Source organism: Pseudorca crassidens, chromosome 18 (assembly GCF_039906515.1).
Source record: "Pseudorca crassidens isolate mPseCra1 chromosome 18, mPseCra1.hap1, whole genome shotgun sequence".
Classification (NCBI taxonomy): Eukaryota; Metazoa; Chordata; class Mammalia; order Artiodactyla; family Delphinidae; genus Pseudorca; species Pseudorca crassidens.
The window spans coordinates 57,078,604-57,101,784 of NC_090313.1; the positions used below are offsets into that span (position 1 = coordinate 57,078,604).

The 23,181-nt window shown below is 43.3% G+C and overlaps 1 protein-coding gene and 1 long non-coding RNA gene across 9 annotated transcripts in view; one reads left to right on the forward strand and one right to left on the reverse strand.

Moving 5' to 3' along the window:
• The window catches only part of LOC137211480 (uncharacterized), a 114,145-nt gene extending 98,006 nt beyond the window's left edge, over window positions 1-16,139 (forward strand). The window contains exons 4-5 of the long non-coding RNA XR_010937102.1: window positions 12,577-14,794; window positions 15,404-16,139. This is a non-coding gene — a long non-coding RNA (uncharacterized lncRNA). The remainder of the gene's footprint in view (window positions 1-12,576; window positions 14,795-15,403) is intronic.
• Window positions 1-23,181, reverse strand: part of ENOX1 (ecto-NOX disulfide-thiol exchanger 1) — a 604,516-nt gene that overhangs the window by 11,836 nt on the left and 569,499 nt on the right. For all 8 annotated transcript variants that reach the window (XM_067713986.1, XM_067713985.1, XM_067713979.1 and 5 more), the window contains one exon: window positions 12,752-12,837. In XM_067713986.1, coding sequence (XP_067570087.1) covers window positions 12,752-12,837 — 86 coding nt within the window. The remainder of the gene's footprint in view (window positions 1-12,751; window positions 12,838-23,181) is intronic.

Below are 23,181 nucleotides of genomic sequence, written 5' to 3' on the forward strand. Positions count from 1 at the left end.
CCATAAAACTCCTAGGAGAGAACATAGGCAAAACATTCTCTGACATAAATTGTACCAATGTTTTCTTAGGTTAGTCTCCCAAGGCAACAGAAATAAAAAGCAAAAATAAACAAATGGGACCTAATTAAACTCAAAAGCTTTTGCACAGTAAAGAAAACCATGAACAAAATGAAAAGACAACCTACAGAATGGGAGAGAACACTTGCCAATGATGTGACAGACAAGGGCTTAATTTCCAAAATATACAAACAGCTCATCCAACTCAATAACGAAAAAACCAAACAACCCAATCAAAAAATGGGCAGAAGACCTAAATAGACATTTCTCCAAAGAAGGCATACAGATGGCCAATAGGCACATGGAATGATGCTCAACGTTGCTAATTATTGGAGAAAATGGAAATCAAAGCTACAATGAGGTACCACTTCACACCGGTCAGAATGGCCATTATTAAAAACTCTACAAATAACAAATGCTGGAGAGGGTTTGGAGAAAAAGGAACCCTCCTACACTGCTGGTGGGAATGTAAATTGGTATAGCCACTATGGAAAACACTATGGAGGTTCCTTAAAAAACTAAAAATAGAGCTACCACATGATCCTGCATTCCCATTTCTAGGCATATATCTGGAGAAAACCATAATTCGAAAAGATACATGCACCTCAATGTTCATAGCAGCACTGTTTACAATAGCCAAGACATGGAAGCAACCTAAGTGTGCATTGACAGATGAATGGATGAAGAAGATGTAGTATATATATACCATGAAATACTACTCAGCCATAAAAAAGAATGAAATAATGCCATTTGCAGCAGCACAGATGGACCTAGAGATCATCACACTCAGTCAGAAAGAGATAGACAAAAACCATCTATCATTTACATGTGGAATATAAAATGTGACAGATGAACTTATTTACAAAACAGAAACAGACTCACAGACATAGAAAAGAAACTTATGGTCACCGAAGGGAAAGGGGGTGGGGAGGGATAAATGAGGAGTTTGGGATTAGCAGATACAAACTACTATATATAAAATAGATAAACAAGGTCCTACTGTATTGCATAAGGAACTGTATTCAGTATCCTATAATACACCATAATGGAGGGCTTCCCTGGTGGCACAGTGGTTGAGAGTCCGCTTGCTGATGCAGGGGACACGGGTTTGTGCCCCGGTCCAGGAAGATCCCACATGCCGCAGAGCGGCTGGGCCCATGAGCCATGGCCGCTGAGCCTGTGCATCCGGAGCCTGTGCTCCGCAGTGGGAGAGGCCACAACAGTGAGAGGCCCGCGTAACGCAAAAAAAAAATAATAATAAATAACCATAACGGAAAAGAATATGTATAGATGTGTATAACTGAATCACTTTGCCGTACACCAGAAACTAACACTCCATTGTAAATCAACTATACTTCAGTTAAAAAAAAAAAAAAAACAATTAAGGGAGACTAAATAGACCAGGAAGTCAAATTAACTGTTCATTTAATATTCACATCAAAAAGATTTTACATGATACAATTTTCCTAGGCCTATGAAACAAAACTTTAGTTAAACAGAGGCAGTCCTGAAAGTTGAGATCAATTGTATTCTAAAATTTTTATATGAATTGTTTTGAAATCTGAATGTATTTTTCCATAAAGCCATGTTAACAGGATTATTAGATTCCCATGTCAACTCACAAAAGATTCATAATGAATTTGAAAAAGTAAGTTTTCTTTCAGCAATGTCCAAAGCACCTTCACCAGTATGCTGAGTTCCTTCTCACAACAATCCTGGAATATATATGGGACAGACATTATGATCTATCTTCGTGTTATAGCTGAGAAAACTGAGGGACTACAGAGGGTCGAGTGTTATATCAGAGAAAGAACTGGGGAAGAGTTCACCACATGTGGACTGGCCCCTGGCATTGGTTTGCTCTAAATGCTCCCCATGACTGTCAGAAGCTGTGGGTGAAGAACCAGGGGTATAGTGCATTCTTGCTAAGTATCAGTCACCTGGGGCATTTGTTAAAAGCACATTCCCTTTCTGACTTACTTCACTCCGTATGACAGACTCTAGGTCCATCCACCAACTACAAATAACTCAATTTCGTTTCTATTTATGGCAGAGTAATATTCCATCGTATATATGTGCCACATCTTCTTTATCCATTCATCCCACGATGGACACTTAGGCTGCTTCCATGCCCTGGCTATTGTAAATAGAGCTGCAATGAACACTGTGGTACATGACTCTTTTTGAATTATGGTTTTCTCAGGGTATATGCCCAGTAGTGGGATTGCTGGGTTGTATGGTAGTTCTGTTTGTAGCTTTTTAAGGAACCTCCGTACTATTCTGCATAGTGGCTGAACCAATTTACAAATACCGTATGCTAACACATATATATGGAATCTAAGGGGGAAAAAAAGAAAAGGTCATGAAGAACCTAGGGGTAAGACGGGAATAAAGACACAGACCTACTAGAGCATGGACTTGAGGATGTGGGGAGGGGGAAGGGTAAGCTGTGACAAAGCGAGCGAGTGGCATGGACATATATACACTACCAAACGTAAAATAGATAGCTAGTGGGAAGCAGCTGCATAGCACAGGGAGATCAGCTCCGTGCTCTGTGACCACCTAGAGGGGTGGGATAGGGAGGGTGGGAGGGTGGGAGATGCAAGAGGGAGAGATATGGGGACATATGTATATGTATAACTGATTCACTTTGTTATAAAGCAGAAACTAACACACCATTGTAAACCAATTCTACTCCAATAAAGATGTTAAAAAAAAAAAGAAAGAAGGAAAAAATGGAGAACGGGGGGGGGGGGGGGGAGGGAGGAAGAAACCTTTTAAATTCCCCAGCCCAGCAATAACACGGGCAGGTTCAACTCTAAGGTTTTTCTAAATGTATCTGCATATTGACCACTGGGTAGCCTGCTGTTTCCCTCAGCAGTTGTCCTCCGTAAGGCTCTCTACGTAAACCAATATGTATGTAAATATCGTGTGTGTTGGCAGTAAAGTGTTCCATGTTACGAATACACCACAATTTGTATTTAACCGATAAAAAAAAACACAAAAAAGCACATTCCCTAGCCTCTTCTCTGGAGTCTCTAATTCCGCCCAGTGTGGGGTGTACCCAGATTATTGTTAATAATTGCCCCGGATCAGGCATATTTGGGTTTACATTGAGGATTTAAATCAGATACCCTTGAATTTGCATCTGGGCTAGGCCTCGAGCAAGCTGTCTGACCTTGGGCAAGTCGTTTAACAGCTGTAATTCTCAGTTTCTTCATGTGTATAATAGAAATAAAAACATTTCTTTCAGTGTGATTGTGAGGCTTGTTTGTAAGACGTAACGCAGGGCCTGGCACAAATACAATTTCTCTACATACCTGTCGTAGGCGATGCTGATCGAATACGACACACTAACAATCAAACCTTTTGTGGTAGATGGGTCAAGCCCTGTGTTCATAAGCCAAAGAAAACAGGTACAGAGAAGTGTGTGGTCCAACCCAGTTTTTAGTTGGTCCAGAGGCAGTTTTCCTTAAGCTCTGTGAAGTCAAGGTGTTCTCTTAAAAAGCTCCCTGTTTTCTTTTGGAGGACAGTACAGGTCATCTACAGTACGTTCCAGTCCCCAGTCAAATTCAAGTGATACCCCTGGGATGAGCAGTCTTTTTCCAGATCAAGCAGAGGCCACGGAGAAACTGACAGACGGAAGGAACAGCCATCCCACCACACACTTGTTTCCAGCACAGCTATCACCTTTTTTTGGAAAAGTGGCGAAGAAGCCTCGTACTGTTCATTAGGAAGGGGAGAAAGAGCTGAATTTTCGAGGGGAAAATAAAGATCTGATTTAAAGCTAATGGCTTTGTAGGAGGCCAGCTGGGGTTAGGTCAGGCCATCCCACCTAGCAGTCCTGCAGCTGACTGTAAAAAGTGTAACATCTCACAACCACTGCGAGACTTTTCCTTGCCAAACTCTTCTGAACACACTTTCTTTAATTCTCACCATGCTCTTCTAAGAGAGGGGATAATTTACAAATGAGGAAACTGAGGTCCAGAGTGATTAGGTAACCCAGGCAGTAAGTGTGGAGCTGAGGTGCAGATCCAGGCTCCCTGGCTATGTGCTTTGACACTGATGCCAGTACCCAGATGGGTTGGAGATTGTGAAGTGGGAATTAGAAATAATCCATTTGGTCACTGCCTCTGTGCTCATGGGTGGGGACCATGGGGGAGGTGTCCCTGTACAGGAGGGCAGAGCTCCTCTGTGATGAATACTGTTTTAGAGTGATATCAACATCAACAGCAAAAAAAAAAACCCTGAAAGTTCCCAACTGAACCAGCCTATACAGTCATATGCTAATGCTTGGGCATCCCCTCCTGAACCATTCACCAAAAATTTGCAAGCAAATCTTGCGGAATCTTGGCTCGCCGGTACTGAAAAGTAGCAACATCTTGTTTTCCATGGTGGCTTTTGACCTGAGCCTAGACTTCAGCCACAAAGGAAGCAGAAGAAGGCATGCAGCAGGAAATAGGTAGGTACCACTTCCTGAGTCCTCGCTGTGGGCCAGGCACAGCGTACATGCTTTAAGTGTATTATCTCATCAAAAAATTCATTAAACAAGCAAATAAACCTTTCACTTGCTGGAAGAAAGAAATGTAGAGGCAAAAGATCAGATTCCAGTCAAGGAATGACCATTAACCAGCTTCACCATCTTGCCTAAGTCACTTAATCTCTTTGGGTATTTTCTCATTTGCAAGACAAGGGAATTGGAGAGAAGCTCATCAGATGCTCTAAGGACTTGGATTTGAGTGCTGGCCCTACCATATATTAGCACCGGTCTTCGGGCAAGCCATTTAAAATTCATCTGTCCACTAGGTTGTGGCAAAGATCTCAAACTGAGAGAATGTACTAGGTCTTCTGTGCACTTTTAAGCACAAAACAAACGGCAGCCAACAGTAGCACTTACTGTGTGCCAGATACTGCTGTGAATGCTCTTCATATATTAAGTCATTTAACACACGTTATAGCCCATAAAAAAACCCATTTTATAGACAGTGAAACTAAGGTTACAGAGACGTTAAATAAGTTGTCCAAGGTCACACAGCTAAGAAGTAGTGAAACTAGGATTTGAAATTCTCATATTACTTAGTTTGAATAACCAATTAGCCAGAAATGAGCATAATGAAAATTGGTGTCCTCAGAAGTAGTGAACTCTCAGTTGCTGTTGGTAGTACAAGGTAACAGCCTGATTCTGCCATGAAGATGTAAATAATGTGGACAGGGATGTGTCACAATTACGGAGCAGTCACCCTCAAATGAAATCCCATCTAAAATATCCATTAAAAAAAAATAACAACCTTCTGTACAGCAAAGGAAACCATCCACAAAATGAAAAGACAACCTACCGAATGTGAGAAAATATTTGCAAAGCATATGTCTGATAAAGGGTTAATATTCAACTTATATAAAGAACTCATAAGCTCAATAGCAAAAATACAAATAATCCAATCAAAACATGGGCAGAGGATCTGAATAGACATTTTCCAAAGAAGATATACTGATGGCCGATAGGTACATGAAAAGGTGCTTAACATCACTAATCATCAGGGAAATGCCAACAAAACCACGATGAGATATTATTGTAAATAAGCTAGAGATGATTTAAAGTATAGGGAGGATGGATAGGTTATATGCAAATACCAAGTCATTTTATATAAGGGACTTGAGCGTCTATGGATTTTGGTAGTCACAGGGGTTCCTGGAACCAATCCCCTGCAGATACCAAGGGACAACTCTATTCGGGAACCAATAAAAGGAGCCTGATGAAAAAAAAAAATCCATTTAATAAGGTGCTCAGCTAAATTCTAGAGCATTTCCCTAAAGATGTTTATATCTCATGTGAGAAGAAAAATGAAGGAGAAACTGCTTTCATGTTAGTTTGATGGTTTCTAAACCTTTTCCCTACCCTGACAAAATAACCTACACAACATGTGACATTTTGGGATCTCCAAGACAAAGTCGAGAGAAAATTCAGTTTTATCCACTGTTTTACCCTATGGCCAAAGAGTTTTTACTTTACAAATATCTTCATTGACTTTAATTCTGTTTTCTTCTCTTCCTTATAAAAATGTGTCAGCTCTTGTGATACTGCCTTCACAATATCCTTTCTCTTCCCACCAATCATTTCAAGGCCATTGGTCTTGAGACCTGAAAGCGTCATGGAGTCATCACATAAACAAAGCATCCAGCGCTCCCTGGCTGAGCTCAGAGTGAGAGGTATCCGTTTCCCCACCAGGTGTGCAGGATTCCCTTCCCCATATCCCTTCTGAGGTCAGGGATCCTCTCTAAGCTCCTGTTTGTCATAGATGGAACACCGCGGTCCAGGGAAGGGCTGCTGCTGGCCCAGCTGGTGAGTGGAGGGACTAGAACTCAGTGCAGGGTTTCTGATGCTGAATCCAGCCCTGCTTTCGCAGCACTGGATCCGCTCTCTCACAAGGATACTATGAGGCGAATCAGATACACGTGGCTAAGAGAGTCCCGTGTGGATTACGATATAGATCAGAAACGTGCCGTGACTATGAAATCTCATTTTCCCATATACCGTGTAGTGGTGCTGTAGAAACTGGGGAGGACTCTCATAAACATGATGCTTTTATTACCCTTGTACCCAGCTGGCTTTTATTCTAAGAAACTGGGCGTCTGTGTCTTTTTAGTCTTTGATGTTGTCAGTGGATCCCTCCACTCCTATTTTGTTTAAAATTTTCTAACATTTATTCTTGCAGAAAGGATTGATTTGCTCTAATTAAAAAGAAAAGGAAAGATGAGAAGGAATAAAGGCTCCGTGTAACCGAGGGGCTTGTGTGGTGGCAATACCACTGAGGTAGTTTGTAATCTGACATATTTTCTGATTTGTTGACACTAGCTCAAGCCCATTGCCTCCTTGCCAGGCCACTAAGCATGTGTATAAATTGACACGGGCCGGCATAAATCAACTGTTATGCGGGTGGGTCGGCTCCATGCCCCACATCGGTCAGGCAAGGGAGGCAAGTGGAGAGCGGTTCCTGTTTGGGGGACTGAAAAGACACCGACATAGGCTTTGTCAAGGCTGGAGAGTCAGAGAAGCCAACTGCCAAACCAGATTTCCTTCCATAGGATAAACTGACGGTTAGCCTTTAGCGCACATTTAAATCTTGTTCATCCTCATATCCCTGGGCAGATCACACAGACACCTTGCAACAAACATCTGCAGAGAGAGATACAGAACGTAGGTGGGGAGGGAGGAAGGACACAGAGGAAGAGGTATGAGAGGAAAAAGGAAAGAAGATAAACAGAAGTGAGGACTTAGGAAAAGAGAAGGAAAGGACTGGAAGGAAGAGGAGCAGGGAGGAAGGCAAGGAGGTACGAGGAAAAGAACAGGAAAGAAGGAAGAAGATAAACAGAAGGAAAGAATTAGAAGGAGCAAAGGAAGGCTCTGGATGGAAGATGAGGGAAGGAAGGAAGGAGAGAAAGAGGAGAAAGGGGAGACATGCAGCAAGGACAGCTGAAGTGCCCCAGAGGAAACCAGGAGCATGAACACGGACTCAAGGGCACCGCCTGGTGGTTATGACCCTTATGTACTTCGCCCTTCTCCAACTCCTATTTCACTCAGTACCTATCTGCCTGCCAAATTTAGCACTTTATTAGTTGACATCTGATTCTCAAGTTAGTTCATAAATATACCATTTCCTCATTTAGACTACAAGCTTTTTTTTTTTTTTTGCGGTACATGGGCCTCTCACTGTTGTGGCCTCTCCTGTTGCGGAGCACAGGCTCCGGACGCGCAGGCTCAGCGGCCATGGCTGGGGCACGAACCCGTGTCCCCTGCATCGGCAGGCGGACTCTCAACCACTGCGCCACCAGGGAAGCCCCTAGACTACAAGCTTTTTGAGAGCAGGGTCTTTTCTTAGATTTCTTTTGTGCCCTGGCCACTCCCCGTTGTGTTCTGCCTAGTCCCTAGACAGTGCTGAGATTGTGGAAAGCAGTGACTTGGTCCCTGGTGACCTTGTCAATTTCTCTTGCTGTGAAAGAGCAGCTTCCTTTCCACTTTTCCCACAGCCAGATGGAAGTCTCGTTACCTCCGAAGTTTCACATGCCTTATGCTTTCCAGAGGTGCTGTGATGTCTAGAAAACACATTCACGATAGCCTGTCTAAGCAACAGAAAACTCACTCACTCATTAACATACTGTGACAGGTGGCCATTGAGGAGAACACCAGAATATACATACTATTAAAGATTATTCAGGTGGGCAATCTTACAAACACCACTTGGAACATTTTCTCCAACCTTACTGCCTAGCTAGCTGTCATCTGGGAAAGAATGCCCTTCAATTAAGGCTGATTTGAACCTCCTTGGAACTGACAAGACAGTCCGTGTTTCAGAGGTATGCTTCTAGTATACAAATGCAAATGGTTGGCCCCTTTGGTGGGAAATGAACACTTCACGAGCGCCCAACCAGACGCGGCGTCATGCCAAAAATGGCGGCTCTTTCTAGAAAACTCCAGTCTCTGTGGCCACATTACATTGAGTCTGGTTTCAGAATCAAATCTTCCACTTCGTGGGTTTTGGGAAGAGGCTGCCGGTATGTAGAAGCGGGAGCCAGACACACTCGGAGAACTGGGTCTTAATCTCTTAGACGATACATAAATTGGGGGAAGAGCAGAGGACTCCCTCCTCTTGACTGTAAGACTGAAAATGCTCATCTGCTGCTGTTCAAATGTGACTTCCTTCCTAGGATCAGTGAGTGACCTTGAACGGCTCTGGGCTGATGTGAGAGGTTCTAGATACTGATCAGAAACCATTTTCAAGACAGTGTTGCCTGCGTGGAAGAGCTTACCTGCCCGTGCCCAAGGCATGAGTATTTTGTTTTTGTTTTTTTTGCAGTATGCGGGCCTCTCACTGCTGCGGCCTCTCCCGTTGCGGGGCACAGGCTCCGGACGCGCAGGCTCAGTGGCCATGGCTCATGGGCCCAGCCGCTCCGCGGCATTTGGTATCCTCCCGGACCGGGGCACGAACCCGTGTCCCCTGCATCGGCAGGCGGACTCTCAACCACTGTGCCACCAGGGAAGACCCCCCAAGGCATGAGTTTTGACTCAGCAAAGCTTCAAGAAGCCATCTCCTCTGACCACCACGGCCCTGCCTCCCTCTGAATGCAACTTTCTGACTTGGTCACATATTTCTGATACAAGAAAGCTGAGCGAATGAGAGTGGTTTAGAAGAGGCAGAGGAGAAAAAGTAATATGCAAATATCATTCTCAAGAGCAGAAATAGTATGTAACTGGAAAATGGCCTGTTTGGGGATACACAGTTTTAGGGACCCATGTGCAATTTACATGCCCAGACTAATTTAAATCAGTTCCTGTCTCCCCTTCCATTTCTGATCATTCATATACCCAGCTGTGGCCTTTGGGGAAATCCTAAGAAAAACGGCTCTGTTACAGGCTGGACTGAGCCTGCTTTCCTTCTTCCCGTCAGCACAGGGGAAGGCAGAATCTAAATGTTATCTTAACAACAGTCGTGGTAATAGTGATGCTGTCTGATCTCAAGGAAACTGTGTTGTGCTAAGTGGAATTTTTAAAAAGCTCTTTCACCAGAGTCAGCAGATCTCCTGTGTTGCGAAGGCCAGGCCGAGTCCCCTGCTTTAATGCAGCATCCCCCCGACACCCGGTTCGTTTCTGATTAACGAGAGCAGGTGCCCCTGGCCGCTGTGCAGGAGAACCTCAGCGTCGGGGTCTGGCGGCAGCTCCAGGATTATGAACCTTCTGGCAGTCGGTGCAGGTACAAGGCCCTGGTGGATACTTAGAGGGCAAACCTCTCATTATTTTGTTTTCTGCTTAAAGCCCCAAGGATATGGAACTCCAGGATATAGCAGTAATTTGCTCTCTGGATTAAAAAGTCTAAGTATCCTCTCAGCCTCACTGGGATAGAAAGAATATTCGGTCCAATCCCTGGCACCCAGGAGTTTTAGTCAGAACACGTTTTGACATATTTTCAGGCGTGAGGAAAGAATCTGACAGCTCCACTGAGCATTCTGTCCAGGAGGTGAAGGGCTGTCTGGGAGAGACCGGGACCCTGTATATTTCCTCTGTGAGGGAAATACCTTCTTTATTATCTTCTAAAATAAAGGTATCAGTCTGAGATGAAATGGAATTCCCCTTGACCGAATCCCTTCCGGAAAGGCCCATCATCTAAGGACCAGAGACCAGGTGTGTGAATTCTCTCCTTACTGAGGGAGACCACACAGATCTCACCCGAGCGAGTGAATGATGGACACCGTCCTGCGGGGAAGAATAGAACAAGAGCTCCTACCCATCAAATAATCAATGATACCTGGACGTGCACGCGCACACACACCGTATGCAACTCACACGTGCAAGCGCATTTCATAGACATACAGATCGTCAACCCGCACTGATGGGCCAGAGAAGACAGGAGCCCTACAATTCTTAGACGAATGATGAGTGGATTCCTTGGCCATTTCAGCTCATACTGAAACAACCACTGCTTTTTCACAAAGGCTTCCCACTTGGGATTTCCAGAAAGGGGAGGAAAGCAATGTCAACAATACAAGGGAAGGATAATAGCAACAATAGGAATCATTTCTTGAGGGCTTACTCTATGCCAAGTACAGTGGTGCAAGTGGCCTTTCATTTCATCCTCCAGGCAAAGGTAGTGGTGATATTATGAAGAATGGTATTGGAGAAGGAAAAACAAAGTAGGCCTTCAAAGCTTTCTTTCAACAAAGTAACATCGTATCACTCCTCCTCATTTCATCTGAGTTCAAAGGACCGTTTTCTGTCATCCTCCCCTCCCCCCCGGAAGTGAGGGGAGGCCACAGGGAAGGCAATAACACGATTCTGAACGTCAAGACTCTTCCAGTCTCCTCCTTCCATCTCACTCTGTATGGTCTACCCTGTCACCAGCTGCAGGAGAATAAGAGGGCATGGATCTCTATGCCTGAAAAACACTTTTTGTTCCAGATGACTTCTCTCAAAGCTGAAGTATAAGACCCATTAGAAAGGTCAAGAGCGAGCAATCCCACTACTGGGCATGTACCCTGAGAAAGCCATAAATCACAGAGTCATGTACCAAAATGTTCATTGCAGCTCTATTTACAATAGCCCGGAGATGGAAACAACCTAAGTGTCCACTGACAGATGAATGGATAAAAAAGACGTGGCACATATATACAATGGAATATTACTCAGCCATAAAAAGAAACGACATTGAGCTATTTCTAATGAGGTGGATAGACCTAGAGTCTGTCATACAGAGTGAAGTAAGTCAGAAAGAGAGAGACAAATACCGTATGCTAACACATATATATGGAATTTAAGAAAAAAAAATGTCATGAAGAACCTAGGGGTAAGACAGGAATAAAGACACAGACATACTAGAGCATGGACTTGAGGATGTGGGGAGGGGGAAGGGTAAGCTGTGACAAAGCGAGAGAGCGGCATGGACATATATACACTACCAAACGTAAAATAGATAGCTAGTGGGAAGCAGCCGCATAGCACAGGGAGATCAGCTTAGTGCTTTGTGACCGCCTAGAGGGGTGGGATAGGGAGGGTGGGAGGGAGGGAGACACAAGAGGGAAGAGATATGGGAACATATGTATATGTATAACTGATTCACTTTGTTATAAAGCAGAAACTAACATACCACTGTAAAGCAATTATACTCCAATAAAGATGTAAAAAAAAAAAAAGAAAGAAAAAGAAAGGTCAGGCGGTTGTGGGATTGTGAATGGGTAAGATCATCTGAATCAAAATTAGATGACAGTGTAGCAGTGTAATTGATACTGACCACTGAAGATTCAGAATGACTGTATGTGTGTGTATTCAGGTCAGCGAGCTGTGGGCCTGGTCCTGCACATCCCAGGCGCTTTGCTGTGCTCTATGGAAGAGCTTCTTACTTCCATTTTCCTTCTCAGCAGGACACTTAGCAAACTGCCCAGTGACAGGCCTAGCATCTCTGTCCCCTTCCAGGGCTCCCCAAGGCAGTACTGGTTAATGCCATCACTTGATTTTCACAGAGGCCCCTCTCACTGTTCACTGGAATTTGATACATAAATTGAGCTCTTTCTGTCCCTTCTCTTTCGGCGCACAAACACCCCAATGGGCTAGGAGGGTAGCTGGTCTGCAGAGGAGAAAAACTAGCCTCACGGAAATGAGGAGTGATGTCCTGACCCTGGGTATGACCCTCGAGGGGCATAGCTGAGAGGAACTTTTGTAGTCATTTTTTTTTTTTTTTCCATTTGGAGAATGATCCTAAAATACCACCATTAATACAGTTTTCTTGAGAGTCATATCAGAGTTTTATGTTATTTGAGGTGATTTTTCCTCTATTGTGTGGAGCCCTTCACATAGAATCCTGTGAGAATATGGTCTAAGGATAGTGCCCCATCAGTCGCCCTGACAAGATTTCTCCATTGTTGTGGGAACTTTCAGGCCAACCTGCACTTTTAAATCCCTCATATGCTTTTCAAAGGAATTTGGCATGTGCTGAAAGTAACTGTTATTTTCGATAACTGCTTTTCTTTCTACAGAGACAAAAGCAAGTGAAAAGAAGACAACTCTCTACCGGAAACTGAGTTCTTGTGAAGAAGTACAGATCAACCTCCATACGCTATTACATCCCTAACGCAGCTCACGCAGCTTCGGCCTGCAGCCAGCAATCAACACGCTACATTTTAGCAATGCAAGTTGAGAAAAAGGATTTACCTTGGAGTCCAGCTGCTGCATGTATGACCAGAGATATTCTATATTGGCTCCAAAAGGGTGGACGTGAAGAAACGTTGATATGATGCCTGAATTAAAAAGACAAACACTGAACATTATTGAGAGGCAAATAAAAGTCTCAGGTGAATAACGTCATCTGACCCCAGGGACAGTTTTGTCAGGCTGAGTCGTGGTCTTGCCCTTTCTAACGGCTCTCGACAAGCATTCAATAAGTGCACATTTTGAAGACGGTAATGGTAACACGGCCAACAGAACACTGTCTCCTGGAACGACAGTAGTTGGAAAAGCGAGACTCTAAGAAAACACATGGATGAATGAAGGTATTTCTAAACAAAGACTCCTGGAAGCATTTCAACTACCAATTTTATGCTTGATTTGCCAATATAAAATTGTAGTTATTGGAAGGATAAAATGATCCCTTTTCTTTCCCTCACTAGACTCTGCAGTATGAAAACGGCTCCTACAGCTGTGTCAAATTCCCCTGATCATTACAGCTGCTAGTTACAAAGAGTATTTAATCCCTATTTCCCCTCACTGCCACTGAGGGAAGCACAAATCCTTGCCGTCTCCCCCTGGATCTCGCTGTTGTTTTAAGGGAGCCAGCCTGCTCTCTCCTTCTGGCTGCTGTAATTTACAAGATCATTTTAAAAGGCCCAGGAATGGACGGTTTGGCTGGAGTCTGATTATAAATCAGAGGGCTTTTCCATCGTGAAATTCAACTGTCAACATTGTACTGACGGATGAAAAGCTGAACGGTAGCGTCGGGGCTGACGTAAAAGCATTACCCTCCTACCCTCCTACCCTCCCTGCTCTTATAACCAGAATCAAAATGGTGAAAATGAGGACGTCAACTCCATAGGCTGTATCCTTATATGTGTTAAGAAACTGGGTTCCGACGGACACTTCTGGCTTCTCTCTGAAACAGGCTTTGAGATGAATCAAATTTGAGGATAAGGCCTCAACGTTCTGTTTATTGTGATGCTTTGGTGCTCGAAAGCCAAAGGTCAGAGGCTTCAGACCCACAGGGCAAGCATAGGCCGAGCACATCGTTCTGCACTACGTCATGCTATGAATGGCAGGGTGGCCTTGGATTGACCTGGGATAGGGTCTCACGGCCCCTGATCTCTGGTGTGATGCCTGCGATGCCCTGGATGAGTGTCAGTTTCTAAAGAAAAGTTCTCAGTTTATCCTTAGGCTGAGAGCAGAGAACCAGAGCCTACACAAGTACTTTCGAGACCTAGCCTCAGAACGCTGCTTTTATGTGGGTTCTCTTGGTGGACAGTGAAATGAAGAACACAGAGACGATTAGTTACATTTCTCCATAAAGTTAAAACCCCAGTCTTCAGAGATTGACCTTTTCCCTGGAATATAAAGAACTACTGTTTTATTCTGAGATTATGTTCTTCGTTTTTTGTTAAAATGTCCTTCTCTTATGAAATAATGGTGATGACAGAAGGTAACAATGGTAGTTTTAATCTCTTTAAGTGGCAAATAGCCATTTTTAATATACGTAAGTGGGACTGTTTTGTCCCCCTCCTACCACTTTGTTAATTTATGTTTTAACTGTATAGACCTGGCAACTACTTCCCTGTGTCTGAAATTCTCAAATCTCGTGAGGTGGCACTATAAGTAACTGCGTTACCAGTAAGAGTTAAAGTACAGAATCCCATGAATGATTTACTTAGAAAATAAATGAGAATAGAAGTATTTAAAAAAATAACATTTCCATTTGCATTCCTTAAGTGGGAGAGAGGGGGCAGAATTCTTATGGGGCATTGATTTTTTTTTTTTTTTTTTTTGGCCTCGCCATGCTGCGTGGCTTGTGGGATCTTAGTTCCCCGCCCAGGGATTGCACCTGGGCCCTCAGGAGTGAAAGCACCGGGTCCTAACCCGCTGGACTGCCAGGGAATTCCCAAGGGGAACTGCTTCTATTTCAGGATGGTGAGTGGGGCTTTCCCTGCTGTCCCAGGCCGAGGACAAGTGGTGCTATGTCTACTGCTTTCCACAGAGAGCCTCCAACAAACGGTAGGCAGACCCCTGCCCCCTATGAGGAGGAAAGGAGGACGGGGAAGGGAGGAGTAGTCAGTGCTGGCTGGCTTTGTGAGAAGGCAAGGGTGTTCCCAGTGAGAAGCTTTTCTCTTCTCTTAAATGCGATGCTCCCAGGGAGCGCCTCAAGAGAGCGGCTTGCAGAGACTGGGGAGGGGGGGCCCTGCAAGGCGGCGAAGCACATTCCTTTCCTTGGCTGGACTTCCGCTTAGGCAGCAGACTGACTAATCTGGCTTTGTGCCAGCCGAGCACAGGGAGGCGGTGAGGTGCTGCAGCCTTTGGGTGACAAGAATGTGTGAGCTTTTCCCATGGGACAAGGGGGTATCTCAGAAGGTAGACGGGCTTGAGCAGCCTTACAAGTATCCCAGGGCCCCAGCAAATAGAGAAAAACATTTATGTTAGTATCCCTACAGGACAAAGAATCATCAACATCTCCTGGCTAACCTGCAGCCTCTCCTATAAATGCCCCTGGGAGTGTGACAGGAAGTTAGTTAAGTGCCTCCAAAAGAATGAATAGGATGGTTCAGAAGAGGATGGAGGTGGGGGCTATGGGGGAGTGGCTGACAACTCTTTTTTTTTTTGCCGTAGGTAGGCCTCTTGGGGCCTCTCCCGTTGCGGAGCACAGCCTCCGGACGCGCAGGCTCAGCGGCCATGGCTCACGGGCCCAGCCGCTCCGCGGCATGTGGGATCTTCCCGGACCGGGGCACGAACCCGTGTCCCCTGCATCGGCAGGCGGACTCTCAACCACTGCACCACCAGGGAAGCCCAGACAACTCTTGACCTAAGAAGATGAAGGAGGAAATTCAGGGATACCAGAAGTGGGAGGACCTGGGGTGGCCGCTTTTCTTGCCTTTGTGATGATGGCCTCCCTCACTGTTTACTGTCCCACAGTCCTAATCTTGGGTCTGTAACCGCAAGGAACGCTGCCCTTAGACAGTATTTGTGTGTTCTGGTTCAGTAGCAGGAATATAGTATACAGTTACAATAAATGTGTGTTGAATGAATTTATCCTCTAGAACCGAGAATGGCCAGTGTACTTCTTTAAAATTTCTACTGTTCTATTATTGACAAATCAGGAGAAATAAGAACCTTAAAAATTGCTACCGGTACTAACCAAGGATGTAGTACTCTTTCAAATACCAGGTAACTTCGAGGAATTATTCATCAGTGATTCCTGCCCTTAACTCATCCTGTTATGAATTCAGGACAGAGTAACTTGGATATTTTGGACATGGAAACTTTTTATTGAAACTACTTTTGCTCATAAAGCTAAGGGGGAAATGCACATGTGGTTTCTGTATATCTTTCTAAAATCAGATGAGAAATCCTAATCCGGACATGAGTATTTTTCCCTAGGAGAGTATTTAGAACCATCTTGGTGGGAGCTGATATTAACACGCCATTAGCTTTTCCTTATAAAAGTTGAGCAGTTGCCACTAAAGACATGTGGGGTCAAAGCAGGTAGTTAAATAAAGGTTTTCCAAGCTCTTCCTCTGGACGGCAACCAAGTTCTTCAGTATCGCTAGAGAGGCAGTGGAAATGGGAACACCCTTAGTCATCCTCCTCCAAGTACTGCACCCCTCCTCCCCCCCTTGATCCTGCCCATGCCAGTGGCATCACAGAAGCATCAGTCACGGCGTCTGAGAAAATGTAGTTTCTAGGCCCGGGCTCTGGATCAGATTCGCTTCGGGGAAGCTTCCTAAACAATCAAACTAAAGTCTCTGCTTAAGCTCCTTTAAAGGAACTGGGATGTTTCCTGAGAATGGGGAAAAAAAAAAAAAAAAGGATAGTTGTAACTCAAAATCCAATGAAAAATGCTACAAACCCAGAACTGGAAACTATTTATGGTTCTCTGGAAGACCATAAACACTGTAAAGTCTGGGTAAAAGGAACACTAGGAACTGAGGGTGGAGAACTCAGCCACTACTGAACGGGTGGGTCTCCAAAGGGATGACTCAAGAATTGGTCTTGGCTGGTCCCATGGAGAAGCGAGGTCTCCACACTGAAGAATGGGCTTCCCAACAGTGGAAAATACAACTGTAAGTCAACAAGCACATAAAGGCATTCTGAGCTTTTCCCGCCAACATCATCTAGTTTATTCTCACGTTTAGATGTCACCGAGACCAAAGGAGTGACATTCAAATTAACCAAGTAGTGCTAGATTTTTACTGATTCATTTCCTTAGCAGCAATTAGATGCCAAGGTCCTAGGGACACAGCATGGCCCAGACCGACAAGGTTCCTGCTCTTGGAGAACTTATATTCTAGGTAAGCAACACAGACGATAAATGCAAGGATTAAAAAAGGAGATATGTTCAGAGAGTGGTGGGCATATTGCAGAAAACAAAACAGGTAATAGGACAGGAGAGGGGAGTATCCTCAAGCTTGGTGGAGGGCTGCTTTATAGGAGGTCAAGGAAGGTGAATTTGTCCGTGTGTCAGATGAAGAGGAGTCAGCCACAGAGAGCCTGGGGGAAGGTGACTCAGGTACAGGCACCAGCGAGTGCAAAGGACCTGAGGTGGAAATGGGGTGGCAGGAACAAACTTGGCTTCAGAGTGGTGTAGCATGTGTTTAGAGGTAGGTGGGGAGCCAGATCACGTAGGGTCCCAGTTTAAGGGGGCTGGATTAAGCTCTAAACATAGCAGGAAACCAATGGAAGGGTTCTAAGCAGGGGCATGATATGAGCTGAATTATGTTTTCAAATTTTCATTCAAGCTGCTGTATGGTGAATAGACAAAAGGGAAACTGGGAAACCAATTAGAAGTGTTTGCAACAACCAATGGATCACTGAAGAAATCAAAGAGGAAATAGAAATATACCTAGAGACAAATGACAACGAAAACACCACGATCCAAAACCTATGGGACACAGCAAAAGCAGTTCTAAGAGGGAAATTTATAGTGAGATAAGCTTACATCAGGAAACAAGAAAAATCTCAAATAAACAACCTAACCTTACACCTAAAGCAATTAGAGCAAGAAGAACAAACAAAACCCAGCATTAGTAGAAGGAAAGAAATCATAAAGATCAGAGTAGAAATAAATGAAATAGAGACTTAGAAAAAAATAGAAAAGATCAATGAAACAAAAAGCTGGTTCTTTGTAAAGATAAACAAAATTGATAAACCTTTAGCCAGACTCATCAAGAAAAAAAGAGAGAGGGTGCCAAGTCAATAAAATCAGAAATGAAAAAGGAGAAGTTACAACTGACACCACAGAGATACGGAGGATCATAGGAGACTGGTATGAGCAACTATACACCAATAAAATGGACAACCTAGAAGAAATGGACAAGTTCTTAGAAAGGTACAATTTCCCAAGACTGAACCAGGAAGAAACAGAAAATATGAACAGACCAATCACCAGCACTGAAATTGAATCAATAATTTAAAAACTTCCAACAAACAAAAGTCCAGGACCAGATGGCTTCACAGGCGAATTCTACCAAACATTTAGAGAAGAGTTAACAGCTGTCCTTCTGAAACTATTACAAAAAATTGCAGAGGAAGGAACATTTCTGAACTCATTCTACGAGGCCACCATCACTATCACCCTGATACCAAAACCAGACAAAGATATTTTACCAAAAAAGAAAACTACAGGCCACTATCACTGATGAACATAGATATAGAAGTCCTCAACAAAATACTACTAAATCAACTCTAACAGCTCATTAAAAGCATCACACACCAGGATCAAGTGGGATTTATCCCAGGGACGCAAGGATTCTCCAGTATCCGCAAATCAGTCAGTGTGATGCACCACATTAACAAACTGAAAACTACAAACCATGTGGTCATCTCAATAGATGCAGAAAAAGCTTTTGATAAAATTCAACATCCATTTAGGATAAAAACTCTCCTGAAAGTGGGCACAGAGGGAACATATCTCAACATAATATACAGATTTCTTTTTCTCTTATGGACTCTTATTCTTAAAATTGTATTGATACTGGCACAAAAACAGATATACAGATCAATGGAACAGGATAGAAAGCCCAGAAGTAAACCCACACACTTAAGGCCAATTAATCTATGACAAAGGAGGTAAGAATATACAGTGGAGAAAAGACAGTCTCTTTTACAAGTGGTGCTGGGAAAGCTGGACATTGACATGTAAAAGAATGAAATTAGAACATTCTCCAACACCATACACAAAAATAAACTTAAAATGGGTTAAAGACTAACTGTAAGACTGGATACCATAAAACTCCTAGAGGAAAACACAGGCAGAACACTCTGACATAAATCACAGCAAGATTCTTTTGGATCTGTTTCCAGTAATCTCAGCTCTGCAGAGGAATAGATGTCTCTAGACACAGCCATATTAGCTGGAAAACTACAGAGGGCTGACCAGAAGTTGAGAGCCATCAGGGAGGGGTTATGTGAAATCTGGGTCTCCCACTAAGCCACTAGGGGACAGTTGTCTGTGGGTGGCTGCAGAGTGACAAAGCATTTATGAGAAGTGGAGAGAGACAAGAGTGGGAGTGGGTAGCAGAAGAGGGATCAAACACTTGTGGTTTGGTCTGATGTTTCTAAGTGCCTTGGGATTCTAAAAACCTTTAATTTTCCAAAAAGCAGTTTTTCCTACTTATTCGATGATTATAATACCTGATCTTGTACAGTTAGGTTTTTAGTTTTTTAAAAAATATCTGTCTTTCTGTCTTATTTTAACTAAACTCCTGAGACTGTATTTGGGCCTTTCAGTAAATTGTTCCTTGTATCTGAAATGGCCTTGACAACTCCCCATCTAACCAGAGGAAACTCTATTCATCCTTTAGGGCTCCCTCAACTGTCCTTTCTTCCCACAAGGCATCTGCAGCAGAAATAGCTCCTTCTCTGTATTTCTGATTTTAGTTTCATGGTCATTAACTACTTTCTTTCTCACTAGTCTATAAAATTCTTGAGGGAAGAGATCACCTTATCACCACCGTCCGCTAAGATACATCCTGGTACATGGCAGGCCACTAGCTCCCAAAACACAGTCCCAGAGGTGACTGCTTCAGTATCACCTTGGATGTTAGTTTTACAATACACAGAATCTCTGTGTGTGAGGACAAAGATTCTGTCTTTTAAACAGGCTGCCCAGATGATTCTTTTCCACAATGAAGGCTGGTAATTTTTAGAGTAGGCTCTTGACAAATGTTTGCTGATTTACTGATATGGACATTTGCATCTTGGAAACAAGATTTAGGTCAATGACTCATTCTTTATGGTCAGTAGCTTTCAGACAAGAACACACTCCCCAGATTACTTTTCTCAGGTGCAGACTAAATATAGCCTCAACTCTATTCACTGAAAACACCAAAAAGTCGCCACTCAACCTTCTTTAAGTGTTTTCTCTACATCTCCTTCATCTGCTTCCTAACACCCATGTATAAGGGGGGACATTTCCAATTCAGATATAGGCTGGCTGTGAGGAGATGGGTTAAATGGTGAGAGTGATGGAAATGGTGGTGGTGGTGGTAGGAGGGGAGGGGCTTGATGTGAACAGTCATCTTGGTTCCCCATAATATGTATGTCCTGATCCGCAGAGGAGTCACGATGGTACGTGAAGAAGCTTGCCTGATCGTTAAGAATGTGAGGATGGTTCTCCGGGGCCTGGGGGAGTCTGGAACAGCAACTTTATAAACAGAGTTGTTGAGAAGGTTTTGACTATATTGGGATGGGATTTACAATGATGACCAGCATTGACGGGGTGCCTGTCAGGGCTGCTGGGACTGGAAATGTGTTGTGTTGGAATTAATTAAAGAGCAAGAGAAGCTGGAGTGATACAGACCCAGGGTTAGACTGTCAGCATCTCCTCAGAGCTATTTGCCTGTCAATAAAAAATTCTGATCCATTCTCCTTCGTAACAATAGCCAGGAGTTTCCAACCAAACACAGCTCCAAAGCTTTGGTCCTAAACCAGAAGTACTGACTCATCCTCTCCCACACAAGTCCAACGCGTGCCAAATCCAACATGTAGGGCACATGTGGAAGGAACCAGGAGCTCTGGCATAGACACTAGGCAACGTCAAGCTGACCTAGTGTGTGGTTACCATACAGTGTTGAGATATAAAACGCTACCCTCCAAAACTCCCATAAAAATGTAATTCTTTTAGGTTCAATTATATGCCAACCTGTCTTCACAAGGATTGATTGCATAATAAATAATCTAGCAATCAATAATGAAGTGCTTCCTAAGGGCCTAGCTACTTCAGTTGAGTTGGAACATAGCACTTGACGCTATGTTCGCTGTCAAGCAGAAAGTTTGGTAGCATGGTGGGTCTCCCAAGGGACTCAGGATCGGAATCTGCAAAGCTCCAAGTAGTGTTACTGATGAAATTCCATTGATCTTCTGTAATGTATATAAAATTTATATGTCTTAAAGACACCAATTTTATAAAACGGTCGTGAGAATCTCTGGAAAGAATATACTCTTTTGCCCAGATCAATTAATGTCACAAATAACTAGGATTGCTCATTATTTAGGAAGCTCTAGCCTCAGTTTTATGTGTTCTGTAGATGAAATCCATTTGAATAGCTTAGCTTTCACTCCCCTTTTCTCTTCCAGGCAATCAAGATTTGTGCCACTGTGCATTTTTTATATAACATCTGTGTGTCCCAACAGGGGGTTACCTGAATATATTTGCGTATAGCACATATATAGGCATCTACATGTGCTGAAGATTTTGCCAATATGCATTTCCAATACAAGGGAGATTTTCTGCTGTGCTCCTAGCCTTTTAGAGTGACTTAGAGCAGGCCTACTGTATCCTATATATGGGTTTAGTTATTCCAAGGGAAGATTCCAGGGAAATTGCAGAGTATTCCTGACCCCTCCAGATGTATCAGAAGTCCAGGGGGCTCCCAGAATCATTCTCCCCACAAGTGTTCTTCAGAAAAGAGTAGACCCAGCACCAGAAACTCCCTTCTCTCTCTAGCCTGGTCCAGAGCAGTCTTGGACCCATATTCTGTCATTCCGTCTCTATCACAGTCCTTATCTGGATTCCAGAAGCTGCAGGAGAGGTCTTTATGGTCCCAACATTTAGATTTCTACAAAACATGAACGGCCAAACTCAATTAGCAGAGAGGCACGTTTAACGGCGGGGACAACTGCACCCTTCGGCAAGATCCGTTTATCCAGTCTTGGAAACTCTTCTCTACCCTGGCATTCTTTTGAATGATTACTCTCTCTGACTACAAAACAGTGTAAGTACCTAGGAATTTGGGGGTAGGGTTTGGGCAGGAAGTCACATCTGTAATAAAACTTCCATTAAACAGAGTAAAATAAAATATTGTGGTGGAGAGGTAATGGAGACATGGAGGGAAAATTAAATTCCTAAATTTAACCAAACCTTAAGTCTCCAGCCTCCCTTCTACCTAAACAGTCTCATATATTCATTCAAATTGAGTGTCACATGCTGTTTTTCTTTTGTTCAATGCTGAACTTTCAAATGCTAATCTGAGGGACCCGTTTAAGAGACCAAAAGTGAGAGAAAAGGCCTGGAAAATTTGGAGTTGGCTGTACCTAATTTTTATTGAAGATCCCGACTTACTAAATTTTTAATTCCAAACAAAGTTGAATTTACCAATTTTTAAGTTTTTTCTAGTATTAGAGACCTCAGCAGAGTTGACATGTTATAAACGTAACCCTCGTATTTACTCCCATTAACCTACAGTGTGTAAAGCATATTGTTTTAAAACTTGTGAGGTGGCTGATTGAAAAGAAATGTTTGTGTCGTGTGTGTGTGTGTGTGTGTGTGTGTGTGTGTGTACACATGGTCCCCAACTTACAACGGTTCAACTTAACGATTTTTTTGACTTTATGATGGTGCGAGAGCAGTACACATTTAGTAGAAACCATAGTTCAAATTTTGAATTTTGATCTTTTCCCCACCTAGTGACATGCAGTATCATATTCTGATGCTGGACGGCGGTATTGAGACGAAGTTCCCGGTTAGCAACACGATCATGAGGGTGAACAACCGACACACCGTTCTGGACCCACACAACCAATTCTGTTTTTAACTTTCAGGAGGGTAGTTAATAAATTACATGAGATATTCAGCACTTTATTATAAAACAGGCTTTGTGTTAGATGTTGCCCAACTGTTAGCTAATAAGTATTCTGAGCATGTTTAAGGTAGGCTGAGCTAAGCTACGATGTTTGGTAGGTTAGGTGTATTAAATGCATTTTTGACTTACATATTTTAAACTTATGATGCGTTTATCGGCATGTAACCCCATCATAAATTGAGGAAGACCTCTGTGTGTGTGTGTGTGTGTGTGTGTGTGTGTGTGTGTATGTGTATGTGTGTGCGTGTCTACACCTATAGTAATTTATATATAATATAAATACTGTAAATAAATTTATATATGTAAAAT